Source organism: Epinephelus fuscoguttatus, linkage group LG21 (assembly GCF_011397635.1).
Source record: "Epinephelus fuscoguttatus linkage group LG21, E.fuscoguttatus.final_Chr_v1".
Taxonomy (NCBI): domain Eukaryota; kingdom Metazoa; phylum Chordata; class Actinopteri; order Perciformes; family Serranidae; genus Epinephelus; species Epinephelus fuscoguttatus.
The window spans coordinates 25,961,883-25,975,327 of NC_064772.1; the positions used below are offsets into that span (position 1 = coordinate 25,961,883).

A 13,445-nucleotide genomic window follows, 5' to 3' on the forward strand; every position below is an offset into this window, starting at 1 on the left:
TTCTTTGTCTTTTGCTTGTGATTGTGCATACGCGCCGGTAATACGACAAAAAAAATATTTCGAAAGAGGCGCAAAGCAGTGGGGTTGTGTTTTTTTTCTCCGTAAACCAAATGACAAATTAGGGTATTCAGTACAAACATGACTCCTTCCTGTCATTAAGTGTAGAACCAGGCAGCTAATGAACACATACTGAAAATAAGAACCCTCTGCTACCACAGCTATGTCTTAATAACCAGTGTGTGTGCGCGTCAGAGCATGTGTGTACGCGTTTTACACGTAAGGAATCAGTATATACATCCTGTTTTCCTATTTGTGTCCGCTGAGAGTATGTGCCTGCATGCAAATGTGTGCCCCACACATTGTGAAAATAAAAACCTCTTTATCTCCTTTTATCAGTGGTTTTTTTTTTTTTTTTTTTAGGGGAAGCAGGGAGCTTGTTGTCGGGTATACCTTCTTTTTGGAGCGTCACCAGCTTCCGGTGCTATCCCCTGGGCCCCCGGGGGCCATCTGAGACAAAAACAGCCCCACTTGGCCCAGCCAACAACAAAAGCGTGTTTTGTTCCTTGAAAGTATTTTAAACACATACCAGCGCTGCCTGGAAGGCTGCCAAGTGTAGAATTCCATCAGTGCTACCACCTCCCTAACACATGTTACTGCTAACCGCCGCTCAGCCCCCAAGACATAGATGTAACGCAAGATCACTGCCAATGGATTCTCTGGCAGACTGCACCGCTGAAAAAGAGATGCTGGGGGCCCAGGTATGTGCCACCTCGCTTCCACGGATAAAGAGAGCAGCAAATATAGTGTACAGAGAGACAGATTCAGTGCTGCACATGCACAAAAACAAATATGCAAATAGAAGCCACAGACAAAAAGTGCTGAGTGCACATTGCATATGCACACATATACAGACACAACACACATCTCTTGCCTCTCTCTTTCTCTCCTACAAGGCCACAGTGTGATCTAAAGATACTGGAGAAACAAAACAATCTCAGCAAAAAAAAAAAAAATCCCCTCGACCCACCCGACCTTCCTTTCTTTCCTGATGGCCCCTCTTTACCACCAAGGCTCTGACTTTCATAAATGCAAAGAAAAATATTTCCCAGAGCTAAATTGCCTCTCTTGTTTCTGTCGGCTCTGTCTGCTGGCAGTCACATGTGATCGCAGCTCTGGGGCCTGTCCATGAGGTGCAGGGCCTGTGGGTGAGCTTAGCTTAGGTCACCCAATGATAATAAGCATCCATCGCATAATGGACGGCAAGCCAAATAAATGAATTATCACAGAGGAGCGGCGGAAAGCTAGCCTTCCGTGTTAGCCGCTCTTCTCCACTCTCTGTCGTCGCTCTCTCTTCCATTCTCTCTCTCTCTGCCTTCAACTTGTTCTTTCCCTCTTTTTTTCACTCCATTTCTTCTTCCTCCTTTATTCTTTGCTGTTTGTCAGCAGAAAAAAATGAGGAAGCAGTAGTCATAGGGCTTTGTGAGAGCTTGGAAAATAATGTAACTCTGAAGTCCAGCTAACAGTCTTGCCTTCCATTTTTCTGACTCCCACACATGGACACGCAGTCACTCACACACACACACACACTTGTAGCAGTGACGTAAGTGTGTCTGACGTATGGGGCAAAGGTCAATCTGTAGTTCACAGCTTCCTGACCTCTGGCCTCTCTCTTGGAAAATCCTTTCTGACTCTATCTCTGACTCTCGCTTTCACCCAGACACACACTAACATAAGTTACACAGACCAAAGCAAAGGAACAAGGAAAAAACAATCCTGCTGATTCACAACATGATCCATGTCTTCAGATCTTAGTCAATGAATGTGAAGGACAAAAAGTATTTTTGCATCTCTAAGCACAGTTGCCACATGTTTTATGATACTGACCCAGCAGTCGAATAACAGACTCCTGGAGGCAGAGACACCAGGACAAATCTTACTTACTCATCGGTGCATGTATGTGTGTTAGGTGTCTTGAAAGCCAGCTCACCTCCACCCACCCCTTGAAAATGGATCAGTATTTACATTAGCATTAGATTTAGACAGCATGGCTCAGCCACTTACTCCCTATTAGCCATCCTGACCTTAGCCCATTAGGGTCTAAAAGCCCCCGCTTGTCTCCATCGCAGCCAGGTGAGACTGACCAGACCTCCCCATTTCCCTAAACCATATTGCAGCGAAGATTATCTTTTCCATCAACTCACAATGGGACAGAGATCATAAAATGCTGAGATCAAGATCATTGAAATGCTAACATGCTTGTGGGATTATCTTTTTCCAGTGCTGTGCAAGGGGAGGGATATTGCTGAAATGCTAACATGCTTTTGGGTAGGGTTCATCATTTTCCATTTTTTCCCAACATGCAATGATGCTTTTGGGAAATCAAGGCAAGGCCTAATTGACAGGATCTATGAAAGACGGGGAGAAAAACAAAAATAAAGGGGTTGAAAAATCTGGGGCTTCAGCGTATTGGCTGGTACCATCAAAGAGGTTTGTACTACACTGATGTTGTTATATTTAACTAAAACTGAAAGGGAAGAGAAGGAAAAATAATTTTGGTGCCGAGAGGAGCAGCGATTTTTGCCAAGTTTGTTTTTCTTCGCTCCGCTCGTAATGGAGACTTGCTGAAAAATGTCTATTAGAGAGAGTTAGACAAAAGGAATGACAGAAACATACAGTGAGAGAAACTAACCGATAGATTGAGAGGCGAAGAGAGTGAGAATCTATAACAGAGAGAACAAAAGACCAAGAGACGGAGGGAGAGGGAGAGAATGATAGGGAAGAATCTAGACGAGCGTAGTCGGGTTCAAATCACTAATTACACATTCCTGAGCCTGTGAAGGGGAGTATTGTTTTCCAGTTAGCCCCTACCCTGTCGCATGGTTTCACTTAGCACAAAACAAAAGGTACAGGGAACAAAACACAAGCCTAATACCAGACCCTGCTAATGACAGAGAAATGGGAGAAATTATCCCTGGGGTGGATCCTCGTGAGAAAATGGCTAGTGATTACTGGACAAAGGGAGTTCATTTTGGAACTGTCACAAAATGGTAGACTGTCTGCTTCTTTCTTTAAAGAGCTGTTTTTATCAAATGAGTGCTCGAGCCTGCTACTTTTTTGATAAGCAGATCACACATGACCTGCTTAACCTATACCTAACTTTAAATACTGCAAAATACTATTTATAATGTTACAGAATGCACTTCCTCTCCGAAGATTTCAACACTCTTCATAGAACAAAAGGTAAAATTCAGGCCTTATTCCTTGGAAACAATGCAACTTGTTGTGTGGACGAGCTGTGTGTAAGTGTGTGTGCACGTTGGAGTGGTACCTCTGCCAAAGAGCGCACAATGAAAACACCTCTTCAGCAGCTCCGTTTTGCATATTGCCACAGAAAATCAAATGCCTTGCAGTTGACCTACAAGATGGCACACTTGATCCCTCCCTACTTTCTTTACAGAAGGCAGCCAATTGCAGCGCATGCCTTATTCTTTTAGTCTGCTTTACCTCTCTGTATCAAAACTCAAACATTTAAACTGACTGCGTCTCACAGAGGTAACAATCTCTGTGACAGTTGCGTAAAGTCAGTCAGCCGAAAGTTTCGACAACCTGCGATGTTCTGTCTACCCCCACAACCCGGTAATGATGAGCTCTGTGCTGTTCCGGCAACACAGAGGACCCTACCATTTTCTGCATGAGCCGGGGGGGGGGGGGGGGTAAGCTGATAGTGGTGGCAGCACTGGGCAGAGTCGCCTGGCTGGTAGTGTTTGCCCAGGCCCCGGCCGTCTAAAGGAAGGATATTGTTTTCCCCTGAAAAAGCCTCAGCCGCAGTCCGCATACCAGCGTCCACTCAACATACCAATGGGCTCTTTGAAGATTACTCAAATGTTTGCCTTTGTTCCCCCACCACCCTCCCCATCCGCCCCTACCCCTAGTCCTAACCTACACTCCTGCCAGAACGAGGAAAAGAGGAGAAAGGACAGAGTGAAAAAAAAAAAAAAATCAGACTTATATCTTCAGAAAACAGTGGGAAAGCAATACCACCCTCAGCTGCACTCAGATTCAAAATGGCCTCTGTAGGGGATGGGCAACCACTGAAAGGAATAATAGCGCTCTGGCCACCAGCATAGTAAATCTAAACATAAACAATAGCGGAGGGCGGCGTATTAACGCATGCGGCTGATATTATGGATGCATGTTAAATGCAAGTCTCCCATCTGTTTGCTGTTGACATGCTTTTAAAGACAGTCCACTCCCGATCCCTGCACGAGCAACTCCACAATCAAGAGGTAAATATGATAATTCCAATGGGTTAATTTAACTAAATGTGCCAAAAACTAAGGGCCCCTCCTCCTCAACCCCCCCAACCAACCCACATTAATCCTGAACAAGTAAGTGGGCTTTCTATCAGGTCTATTTCAAAGCATTAGGGATTACCTCGCAGAAACTAAGCTGCTTGAACTCACAGGAGGTCAGCTGTATTGTGCTGCTGCAAGGATGGAAGACCAGTGGTAGAGACAGATAGACAGCAGGACAGGTCAGTTCCTCTTTCTCTGGCCCTGCCGACAACATCCCTCAATCCTTCTCCCTCTCTCTCCCTCTTTTCATCCTCGTCTCTCTCTCTTTCACCGTATAATCGAATATCTCCCACTACTTATCTATTCACTGAGCACCTAATGGTTAAAATCAATTACAGCTGGAATGCTGAAATGCTGAATACTGGGCCACATGCTGATAATGACAGAGAGAGTGTGAGGAGGCGAGAGAAAGCGACAGAGAGGGAGAGAGACTTGGGACCGTTCCAAGGGAGGCACAATTACCTCCAATCGATTGATTATTGATTTGGAGGGGCGTTGAGGAGTATTTCAGTTCAACTTTGTCCATATCAATATCCTGATAGCTTCATGAGAGGGGAAAAGCGTGATTGTTCTATCTAAATACAATTCCAGAGCTGACGTAACGTTTCAGACTATTTTAAGAATAGAGCACCTACTTGTCCCTAATTGACACATAAAGTACAAAGAGACAATTTTTAAGATAACTTTCATACAAATTAGGCGTTTTAATGTCAGTTTATTTCAAAAGTCACGCTAATGAACTTACAAAAAATATTTAGCTGATCTTCCTGCCATGTGATCTGTCTGAAGCGGCTCTGATCAAATCAAGGAATCAAAAGTGAAGGCAACGTGCCCCAGGAGATCATATTTGAGATCATGCGCCCTCTTTGATTATTCCTTTCTTTTTTAAAAAACACCCTCTTGTTATCTTTGTCCCAACAGGATGATCAAGACCCAAGAGAAAAGAAGGGATAGGGAGGAGCTCGGGATGGAAAAAAAAGGAAGGAGGAGGAAGACAAGTGTGGGAGTAGGGGGTGCAAGGATGGATGGAGGAAGGGGGAAAATGTGTATTTGGGTGGGTGTTGGGGAAATAGCGAGGGTGGGAGGGTTCAGATGAGCCAAGGGGGGAAAAAAGACAAAAAAAAAAAGACAAACTCCTGCTAGCTCCTTTGTTCCTGCATCCCAGCGATGTTCCCTTCCTTCTGGTGGTCTGGAAGACTCCGAGTACTACCCCCCATGCCCCCCCGCACACACTCCATAACCCCCCCCTTCTTCTTCTCTGCTATCGTTCCCATACCTGTCAGCCCCGATCTGCTTCACAGTCCCCTGCACATGGACAAACGGCTTGGCCCTAGCCCGGCCCAAATGACCCACAGCTCAGAGAGGAGTGGGGATGATTATGAAGAGGATCACATCTGGCTATTAATATGAGAAAACCAGCCCTGTCTTTGTCTTACACACACACACACACACACACACACACACACACACCTTGCTAGGTCCCACCATCGCAGTGTGCAGGTTTTGACGAAATCACAGGAGGGTTGAGAGGTGGAGAGAGGAGAGGGAAGCTGGCTGGGGTAATTAAACATTACGTATGAGTGTCAATCAGGAGCTGGACCAAAGCTGGATATTGCACACACACACACACACACACACACACACACACACTAATGCTTTGCCGACCATCTGGTTAAGGCGTTGGAGGGAGAATGGGCGAAACTCTTATTAATATCTATGAGGATTATTAGGAGGAAGGGGGAGGGAGGGGAAGTCCATCCATTCAAACCTTTCTGTCAAACACACAAAGCAACAGTGTACACACACACAAACACACACACATGCACACACCTGCTTTTATGCTTTAATTAGCCGCCACCCTCCATCCCCCACTTCACCACCCCCAGACCTCTGAAAGATTTCCATTGTAATCTCCACGCAGGTGAAAGAGGAGACGATTTGAATAATCTACTAACCGGCGTCTCTTTGCCTCGCAGAGAGAGACAGACAGAGAGAGAGAGAGAAAGAGAGAGAGGGAGGAAAAGAACAACTTGTAGAAATGAAAAATGAAAAGAGAGAGAGACAGACAGACAGACAGACAACCTCTCTGGCAAAAACACTGACGTGAATTCATCTGCTCAGGTTTACAGCGCTGAACTCTCGGCGGCAGACTGCACCATCAGTCTCCATGACAGAACATGAAAATCTATATCTTGCAGTCAAGTAGCATAGTGTGAAGTGTCTGCAAACATTCCTTTTTGAAGAGAAACTCTTTAGGTCTGTCTGCGAGTGTGAGACAAGGACGCAGTGATCAAGAGCCTGTGTCTGGAACAAGCGGACACGGGCTCAAGTGGAAAAATGGTAACTTGATAAGACTGCAATTGTATGTGAGCGTGTATGCGGTTACTGTATGTGTGAGCGTGTCTCTATGAATGTATGTAATACCATACCTCTGTATGCACATATGCATTTATTTGAGAGCGTGTGTGTGTGTCATAAATGGTGCCATGCATTTGAAATAGATCCAGTCTCTTTTTCTATTCCAGGGACCGGCACAATGGCTTTTTATGCAAATCTATGGGAGTCAATCTCCTGTCCATTTCCCCATCACACAAGTCCAAATGACAGTCCAATAATTTGGGCTGCATATATATAGGGCCATTTGATTTTCAAATGAGAGTGGGCAGGGTTGACCCTTGCTAATAGCCAAGGCACAGCGGTAGACTTAATATCACAGATGCATAAGCACAGCCATCTCCATCTGAGGGAGATGGAGGAGAATAAAATGTGAGGGAGGGGGGCAGAGTTGGGAGACTGAAAGAAAAAAAAAACTCCAGTGGTTGATGAGAAAAAAGCAAAAAAATAAAAATAACAGAGGAAAAATACAAAGGAGATGATGAAAATGAGAAAAGGGGAGACTCCTCTTTTGATGCATCTACAAATCCAGCCTCCATTCCTCTTTTTCTTCTTTCCATCACTCCCTCCCTCCCTCCCTCCTCCCATCACTCCCCTCGTTTAATTCCCCCCTCCCCTCGTTTCCCGGCCATGGTGTTGCCAAGAGGATCATGGGTAATGAGATGGCCTATCTGCGTCTCCCCAGGGGAGAGATAGAAAGAGAGAGAATATGAGAAAGAGAGAGTCAGAGACAAAACAAAGAGAGTGGGCACGACGAAAGGGAGCGAAAGAGTGCAAGACGGCGTCAGAAAGAGACACCTTCTATCTCTGTTCTCATTCTCTGTACGTCCCGCTAACAAAGCGCCCTATCTTAACGTCCTCTCTCCTCCCGCTCTATCATAAAAAGTTGAGTGTTTTATAAGCCCGAGATTCTGAGTTCAAAGGAGAGCGTGAGGGAAGAAAAGGAAAAAGAAATAATGAAAAGAAAAACAGAGATATGGAAATGTGCAGTGGACCCCGGACGTCCATTTCCGCTTGAGTTATGACGGAAAGCTGGACAGACAGACAGGGGTGGGGTGGTAGAGGTGGTGGTGGCTGAGGACAGTTTAAGATTTTTTCGGACAGCCATCTGAGAAACAGGTGCCACGGCCTGTGAGACACAGAGTGTATGTGTGTGCGTACATGTGTGTGTGGTCCTTGACCATGCCACATTGACCATGAACATTCTCAACTCCTAATGACCCAGGGGCAAGCACAGCCCAGATCTAAACCTCAAAGCTCTGTGGACACACACACACACAAACACACATGCTCACTACCAGCTAAACCCCCTACTTAGCCCTGCAGCACTTGTGAATGGCACTGACAGATTTACTCCTGTCTCCATGTGTATTAAGGCCAGTGTTTGTTATTAAAAATCATAACGAAGCCATACATCATCATATTCAACGCTAATGCAAACACGAGCCGGGCCAGCTATGGACACGCTATGCTACGGCACCGTTTAATGCGGAGATTACCTCACAGGCTGCTAGCATACAAACGCTACGTTAAAACATCTTCCATTTTGTCATTTAGGGGATAAAGATTTGCACCAAACAGCTGTGAAAACACTGAAGTGAGGCTCTGTACACACTTTGAATTTCCAACTAAATTCTCTATCACGACAGATTACGTGGAAGAACACCCTGTGTGGTATTATTCTCATTAAAAACAAACAGCAACCAATCATATTCCCCACACTTCCTCTCCAATACGCAGCGAGGCGTAGACCTCCGCTTTCCCCATATAAGGCCTATGACTTCCTGCGCCACCTGCTGTGCCCTGGACACCAGATGACTTGATGTCCATGTGCTGCTAATGTCATTTCCCTCTTGCAGTTTCAAAGTCTGGGAAAAAAAAAGAACACTTTTAAACTCCCAATTCCCCTCAGAAGTACTCCATTGCTGCTACAAAGCAGCCATAAAATCTCCTGAATATGCTTTTTGTTTGTATCTTCAAATGGTTTCCCATGCCATAAAGATATTCTGTGTTTCCAAAAAACCAGATGGTAAAGTCGTCAACACTCGGATCTTTTATGCGCCCGGCCAAGCTACCTCCATCCCCATGTGCTTTTCACCTCTGCCAATACATAAAAGGAGAGGTGTTTTTCTGGTCAAATAAAGAAATGATTTTTTTCCCTCTGCCTTTTGCTCCGCTTCTGCTCTATGCCTCCTCTCCCCCTCTCTCTGCTTTACTACCACATGTCCGAGGGTAAAATAGTGGGATTTCTGCCAGAGGCATTAAAAGCGTCATCTGTGGAACAGATTTGTTGAGGCCTGTGGGGTAGGTGGGTGGGTAGATGAGGTACAGGGGTGTACGGGTGCACACAGGGGGCATCGGGATGACCCTCGCTTGCCTCGGCTAAACTGCTGTTTGTGTGCGCCTAAAAGGATACACCCCCGTTTCGCATAAGGTTCTTGGAAAGCAACACAAGAACTAAATTAGGGAAAATGTTCAGGCAAACCTCTTTGTTTTATTTCTGTACTGATGATTGTGCTTCTTGGGTTTGTACATTTAATCACAACTGATATAAATAGCTTTCTTTGCATGATTACATAGCTGCCTGTGTTCGGTGTAGCCTAGGTAACCTACTATCTGGCTATTGCCTCATTTTAAATCAACCTAAAAGTGTCTCAACACTCTAAAATGTAAGCACACATGCATACACAAACACACACCTCTGCCTAAGTCTTCCTCTGGCAGTAAGGAGATCCTGATTAGTGTGGGCTAATCAAGCTGATCCTATAGGTTAGCGATATCGTATGTAGGCCACTGTGCAGGCAGCATTTTTCTTAGGAATGTATAAATTTAAAATATTTCAGTGCAATTACAACACAACCCCCGAGGACAGACATCTCCAACTCATCCCATGCCAAGTTCAGCCTCTGCCAGACTGCCGGCCAATCCCGTGTCAATACGTACATCCTGTTTAAGTCAACTACAACTGTTTTAAATATCCCTAAGAATGCCAAATGTGCTTAATCCACTCAAGCCTGGGAACTGTAAGTAAGAATCGGACACAGATTTCTGACTAAATGCTGCTACAGTGCAACGCAGAAACCCCTCTCATAAAATATGATCCAAAGTTCGGTGGGTCACTGAATAAGACTGCTTTTATAAATGTGATGTTGCAGATTTAAATATTAATCTTGTGTGTTGTGTTAATTCTGCTTCATCTGAGTTTCCTATTTCTAGTTTCTGCCAAATTTAAAGAATAAAAATCACACTTTGAAAATAAGAGTAAATAATCATGACAGGGGCTTCTTTTTAAAATACAAAAGTGGGTACATAAGTACAAAATTTGGTTGTATATTCTACTTTAACAACATCAACAGAACCCGATTTTTATATCCTTACTACTGCTGTCTCTACATTTAAGGCACAACATACAAACATACACACGCATAAACACAAAAACACCTCCCACTGCCAAATGTTGCGTACAGTAGTAAAGAAACCCTCATTAATGTAATGCACTTGATCCTGTCCTGTAGGTCAAGGCCTCGGAAATGTAACGGCATCCTATTAAGCTGAAGGAGACGTCTGACAAAACTAAATCACCTTAAATATACTGCAGAGGAGAAAAGACGCCAAATATTGGTCGTGTTGGAATTTTCTTCGCAGGAACTGTTTATTGCTCGGAGAGCAAAGGGTTTAATTAGTTAAGTAAGTGACTTATGTGCGAGTTCAGCGCTCTGATGGGCAACTGGTGTGGTAAACCTGTGACAAGTCACGACCAAGTAATCCCAAGGCAAAAGAAAGGTTTCCCTACTGACCTGAAGAACAGAGAGTGTTTGGAGGAAAGCCGTGTGGATGTGCACATAAATGATCATGTAAACAAACCGTGTGGTTCTTGAAAGATATATTGTAGACTAATACATATGTGTTCTTTCATTAAAAAACAATTAAGCCATTTTTTAAAATAAAAAAATCAATGCAATGTTTGTTTCTTTAAAGGGACAGTTCACCCCAAAACCAGTCATTTTTCCTCTTACCTGTGGTGCTATTTATTAATTTAGATTGTTTTGGTGTGAGCTGCCGAGTGTTGGAGATATCATCTCCTTTCTCTTGAATATACTGGAACTAGATAGTCTCAGCTTGTGGTGCTCAAAGTGCCAAAATTTTTTTGATAAACTCAACAGCAATGTCTCTTTCTAGAAATCATGACCCAGTGACTACAGGTAATCAACAGACCTTGTTTCATGTAGGAACTATTTTCTTTCTACCAAAGAAAGCGTGCATCTACTCATGGGTGAGAGGCTCTTGCTTGTGACGGCGCAAGACATAAAGAATAATGGCGTCCTCCTTGGCTGAGCTGTAACGTGAGCTGGCTCAGTGGTGCTAGCAGTAGATGCACTCTTCCTTCAGCGCGATGATATGGTTGGTGGGTGTAGTTCAGTAGAAAGAAAATAGTTCCTACATGAAACTGCTCACAACAGTAACCGGGTCATGAGTTCTGGGAAGAGACATTGCTGTTAAGTGATGTATTTTTTTGGCACTTTGAGCACCACAAGCTGAGTGCCATCTAGTCCCATTACACTGGAGAGAAGGCAGACATCTCTACAGCTGATATCTCCAACACTTAGCAACTCACACCAAAACCATCTAGATTGATAAACAGCACTACACGTAAGGTTTTTGGATGAACTGTCCCTTTAAGTTCTTGTATCTGTGCATCACGTTGGGATCACATACCAAAGTTTAGAGTGTGGTTTACTTTCACTGTGTCACTGTTCAAAGCTAACTTGTTAAAATGTCTCTGAAGCCTAATCATGAAAACAAATTCTTGAATTATTCCAGAATTATTTACAGCTGCGGGGGGAAAAAAACAAGCTGAAAAGACAGCTGAAGATAATCAAAACTTTAAAACATGTGAAACCCGCTGACAGTACGTGACTTGTGTGTAATTAACAGTGACAGTAGTGCCAGCTGGTCATAAGAAGCAGGACATATACCCATATCCGAAGGAAATCATCCTGGGCGCTCTGACAGTGACCTTTTCTATCTCGGTCATTCCATTCTCATGGGAACTTTATATCCATGTGACACTGCAGTTAAGAGAGGGGGCAAATTCTTTATAAACACAAACATGTGTGCTTTATCTCAATGTGATCTTAAAATGAGTCGTGTTCCCCTCAGATGTATACCAGCAGGAATGCCATTACAGCTGTATTGAGCTGTATGTTATTCAGTGTAATCAGGGTCCTGCAAGAATCATAATGTGTTTTTACCTTGTAGAGGCGGATGGCGGCCTCATGCCTCTGGTTGGTGGCGTGTAGTCTCAGTTTATCCACGCTGTTGCTGTAGTAGTCACAGGCGTTGCACTTGAGGTGCACAGGGTTGCCAATGGCCACACACTTTAATCTCCACTGGTTGGCCTTGCCTCCCTCCTTGATGTGGGCCACCAGCTGGTGCTTCTGCATGTGCTTGTCCGTCTTGCAGTGCAGCTGAAAGTTGGCCTTAAGCTGCGTGTTGTAGCTGCAAAGCTTGCACTGGTAGACGTCGCCAACCACACAGCGCCACTCCTCTTCGGGCAAAGAGCGCTCAGCATTGACGTGGGCGTTGAGAGCCTCCAGGCTGTCTGTGGAGTAGCAGTTGCACACAGCGCACTGGTAGAGGCGCAGCGAGGGGTCGTTGATAGGTGGCGACAGGGAGGAGAGGGAGGGGTCTGATGAGGACATGCCACCCATTCCACCCGAGGACACCAGAGATAGGTCGTCTGCCATCAGTTGACCACTGGCAAGACGCAACTCCGCTGAGAGGTCACTATTCACTGCGGAGAAAATGAGCGAGAAAGCAGGTTAGACGGCAAAAAGAAAGACAGAACGGTGTTTAAAGGCAGAGCTTTCATCAGGATTACATACATGGAAGCACAGGAGCATAACATGTCAGATAGAAGGCAGGCAGTGTGCACAGAAGGACGAATGGTACATAAAAACAAAGAGCAGGAAAACAAAGCTCGGGTAAAAATGAAAGGCTGGCATGCATACGGAGGGATAACAGATAGAGAGAAAGAGAAAAGGCTCTTTTAATGAAATTAAGCGTGGAGAGAAAAGTGAGTCCTCCATGCAGGCCTCTCTCACACAAAAGGATTTGATAAAATAAAGCCTCACAGAGGACTAGGGCTCCTTACAAAGTCTTGTCTATAAAAAACCCTAATAGGATTGAATCAGGATCAATTACAATCATCCTTTTCAACTTGCTAACTCGCTCATCAGGTAGCTTTAATTACTGCTCTCAGCAATGGTGGGACAACGGTTTTAGGGCTGCAGGCTTTTCTCACATCCAGGCACAGATTTGAAAAGCTGATCAATGCATTATACAAGTTTTTTTCTTTCTTCTTCCCGCCCACCCTGGGACAAAAAAAAAAGAAAACATCTGCCATTCATAGAAATGTAATTAACTCTTTCGTTTGATCCCTTCATTGTCTCTCTATGCATAATCATGTCTTTTTTTTTTTCAGATAATATCACAACACTGTGTTTGGAGCGCAGAGGATTTAACAATTACACATCATCTGAATCAGATTTTTTTTTTTTTTTACAGATTAAGTATAATTCCCTCAATTAGTCGATGACTAAATATGAGTTTGTGTGTCACACTTTCAGCTGAACGACGACGCAAAAGTGAGCAGATATTAAGAGTGTGTATATCTAAATTTGCATGCACACATAT

At 44.3% G+C, this 13,445-nt stretch overlaps 1 protein-coding gene across 4 annotated transcripts in view; it reads right to left on the bottom strand.

The window, feature by feature from the left end:
* The window catches only part of zfhx4 (zinc finger homeobox 4), a 327,312-nt gene that overhangs the window by 43,861 nt on the left and 270,006 nt on the right, over nucleotides 1-13,445 (bottom strand). For all 4 annotated transcript variants that reach the window (XM_049564704.1, XM_049564705.1, XM_049564702.1 and 1 more), the window contains one exon: nucleotides 12,002-12,543. In XM_049564704.1, the coding sequence (XP_049420661.1) occupies nucleotides 12,002-12,543 (542 nt within the window). The remainder of the gene's footprint in view (nucleotides 1-12,001; nucleotides 12,544-13,445) is intronic.